At 43.8% G+C, this 3,224-nt stretch overlaps 1 protein-coding gene across 1 annotated transcript; it reads right to left on the bottom strand.

Annotated features, from left to right (window-relative positions):
• Window positions 1–2,069: 2,069 nt before the first annotated feature.
• Window positions 2,070–3,184, bottom strand: LOC104949615 (vigilin-like). Its single transcript, XM_010775997.1, has 4 exons — window positions 3,040–3,184; window positions 2,801–2,952; window positions 2,623–2,727; window positions 2,070–2,315 (listed from the first exon to the last, which is right to left on the bottom strand). Exons 1-4 carry the CDS (start codon window positions 3,122–3,124, stop codon window positions 2,085–2,087), a joined length of 573 nt encoding a protein of 190 aa, XP_010774299.1. The 5' UTR covers window positions 3,125–3,184; the 3' UTR covers window positions 2,070–2,084.
• Window positions 3,185–3,224: the final 40 nt, after the last annotated feature.

Raw genomic sequence — 3,224 nt, 5'->3', positions numbered from 1 at the left:
AGTTTTTTCCCTACCATTTTCTTTTGGGGGGGGGGGGGGGGGGCGCTGCACCCCAACGGAGCCCCGCCCCCCCCCTGAAATTCAAGGTTTTTCTTTTTTTATATATACAGTATGTGCATGTTTCAGTGTCCACTGCATTGCTTTGCACATTCACATTCTCTCCTCCGTTCTGTTTCGTGAAGGGCGGGGCTCCGCTCCGACACTCCCAGTCAGAGACAAGAGCGGAGGTAAGGAGGAGAACAAGAAAGTGAAAAAAGTAAAACAAATCTGCACTATAGCCCCGAGCTCTGCTGTTTGTGTCCCCCCCATTTTCAAATTAGTTTATTATTATTTTGTAACCTCAAGCTGACCACGAACGTAGCGTGCACATTCTAAAAATATCTCATTGATGATGAGCAGGTACCGCGGTTTTGAACCCCGCACGGCTCGCCATCATCGGCAGCACCCCCCCCAAAGCAGTAAACATAGGGGAAACACTGTTATTGTATTATTTAATGTACTAAAATAGTCAATTATTCAATTTGTTTTGCATTTTTGTAAATATATAAATGTTTTACTAAGAAATTGGGTCAAATTTAGAATATGTACTAATTTCATTCCATTTCATGTAAAAAAAAAAAATCCTGTAAGACAAAAGTTTGACATCATTTTATATAAATCACATAAATTGCCAAGATCTTTGTATTTACTTCTTAGAGCCTAAACTTCTTCTCATAGCCAGAAAAAAAAGAGAAACTGTGGATTACACACTTGTATGGATTGAAAATAAAAGTGAAAGTGTAAACAGGCTGCACTGTGCTTCCTCTGAGAATCCTGGACGGCACTGATTTAACATTTGATCGCAGCCAATAGGAAGTGAAGCGTCTGCGCTGATCACCAGAGAACCAACCAATGAGAGGCCAGCAGCTGCCTGTGTGCCGTCTGAGCGTCCAATAGGAAGGAGGCCGTGTCAGAGCGAGGGGTAAATCCTCAGTAATAGGCTTGGGATTTAGGGGATCCGGTCGGTAAAAGGCAAGATTACAACTGCAGCAGAGACACGCTGCAGACTGCTCTCTGTGTGACTGTGGGTGGTATCTCTGCTCATCACAGCAGAGAGCAGAGGGTATACTATATATATATATCAAAAGTAATGAAGCCCGACAGACAAAATAACAATAACAAATGTGGCAGTTTGAGAAGTTTGGTCAGCAGCAGGGATAACATGATGCAGATGTTTCTGAACATGATGCAGATTAGGGATGCTCCGATCGATCGATCAACCATCGAGATCGGCCGATACTCACTCTCTACCGATCGATCGGTGCTCTCTAAACATGCCGATCGCGAGAGCCGATCGCATGTCGTAAAATACATGACACTTTCCTCTGTGCGCGGCAAAACAAGCTCGCCAAAACGGCTTCACCGGTCTGGCTGGCAGTATTTTAAGGTGTCCGAAAAAGACAGTAAAATAGCGGTATGCAACGTGTGTGTGAAGCAGAAATCCTGCAGCTCCGCCCGCTGTGCTGTGCCGGACCGGTGAGCTGAGCAACACACACACACACTAACAGTTAGACCTAACACACTTAGCTATTTGATCTACCTCTGGAACAAGCTACACTAGTTATACATATGTTTATTCTTCACTGTCGGGTCACTCATTACTGGATCAGTGAGCTGCATGAGATACTGACAGGCTGTCAGGAGAGGGACGTCCCCACAGCGGCGTTGGAAGCTTCTTCAGAAACGCCTACCTCCAAGCTTTTTCCAAAGCCGCTGTGTGGACGGGCCGGGAGAGATTGTTATTCTCCAAAGTGAATGTAAACTTGAATAATGTACATCATTTGAATGTAATAATTAAGTTAATTGTTGTGTGTGGAAGCTCCAGTGAATGAGCCCCATTAACTGAGTTTTAAACATCACTTTAAATGGAAGATTTAAAGTGATGTTGAAATCTTCCATTTAGGCCCCGCCCACTCGATCGGATTGGCAATCGGTATCGGTCGATACTGATTCCGGCGATCGGTGATCGGCCCCAAAACTGGCGATCGGAGCATCCCTACTTTCTACTCCTGCTGATACTGGTAGTTGATTATTACGGTCTTTCCTCATTCAGTTTCATCATGAGGGTGTCCTTTAAAAAAAGGTAATCGCAAAGAGAATTTAGTACATGAATCATCCACACCGCAGAGTGAAACACTGACCCGATCCTCCTGCTCGGACTGCAGCTCTTTGACACGCTCCAAGAGGCCCTCTTTGGCGCGGTCCAGGTGATTGGCCAAGCCGGTGATAGAGATTTTATCAGACTGCTGCTCAGGAGCAGGCACTTGAATATTAACCTGATGGCAGAAAGCGAGGTCACTCTTTAAGTCTCTATTTCAGGTGTTTTAAAATTAATAAATATAATACACATATGAATCACAACAATAACAGGTCATTAAAGCCTCAGCATACAGCTCTAAATGTAAGAGAATGTAGTTTGATAAAATAGTTTGTTGACGCATGATCATTGCAATGGACATTTTTTCTTGACATGATTTTAGAGGTTAGCTTGTAATTCAAAAACATGTACTTTCATGAACTCTGGATTAGAAGCAAAATAAAAACACATTGTGCCTCCCTGTGCCTTAACCATGAATAACACACCTCAAATTCGTCCATCATCTTGCGAATTCCACTTCCTTTCTGTCCAATGATGTAACGATGAAGCTCAAAAGGCACTTCCACCTCAATAGAAACAGGAACCAAGGCCTAAGGAAAGGAGAAAGTTAGGAAACAGCTAAACACTTTGGAGAAATATTATGATGTTATTATGAAGGCTAACCTTCAGTGCTTCCACGGCGGCCTCGCAGCGCTCTTTGCGACCAGAAAGCACAATAATGTCACACTTTTTGGGTACGTTTGGATCGACGGGCTCCTTCACTTCTCCGTTGGTCTCGCCATTCTCCTGAATGGGTTCCTCTGCAGGAGGTGCTGCTAAAAAGTGAATTCAGACAAGGTTTGATGAGAACATTAAATGTTATGACTCCCCATCCTAAGTGTTCACACTGGTCAGGCGTTTACCTTGTGGGTCCTCGCGCTCTGGGAACTTAATCTGTACATTGTGATCTCTAGTGATCTGCTGGATACGAGAGCCTTTGGGACCCATGATAGAACGGTGGAACTTCTGAACAATCACACACTCAATGGTCACCTGAGCATCCTGGAAAAGAGAAATAGGAAAATATGCTACATTTAAAAAAAGAAAG

Source organism: Notothenia coriiceps, unplaced genomic scaffold (genome assembly GCF_000735185.1).
Source record: "Notothenia coriiceps isolate Sejong01 unplaced genomic scaffold, NC01 NC01_scaffold00016610, whole genome shotgun sequence".
Lineage (NCBI taxonomy): Eukaryota > Metazoa > Chordata > Actinopteri > Perciformes > Nototheniidae > Notothenia > Notothenia coriiceps.
Note: the sequence above shows the minus strand (reverse complement) of the source record. Positions and strands in the feature narration are given on the sequence as shown.

Coding starts and splice junctions, on each gene's coding strand:
- LOC104949615 (XM_010775997.1), bottom strand. CDS start 3,124: ATGGGTCCCAAAGGCTCTCGTATCCAGCAGATCACTAGAGATCACAAT. Junction 2,953..3,039: donor AGAGCGCGAGGACCCACAAG/GTAAACGCCTGA, acceptor TTCACTTTTTAG/CAGCACCTCCTGCAGAGGAA. Junction 2,316..2,622: donor AGATGATGGACGAATTTGAG/GTGTGTTATTCA, acceptor TTCTGCCATCAG/GTTAATATTCAAGTGCCTGC.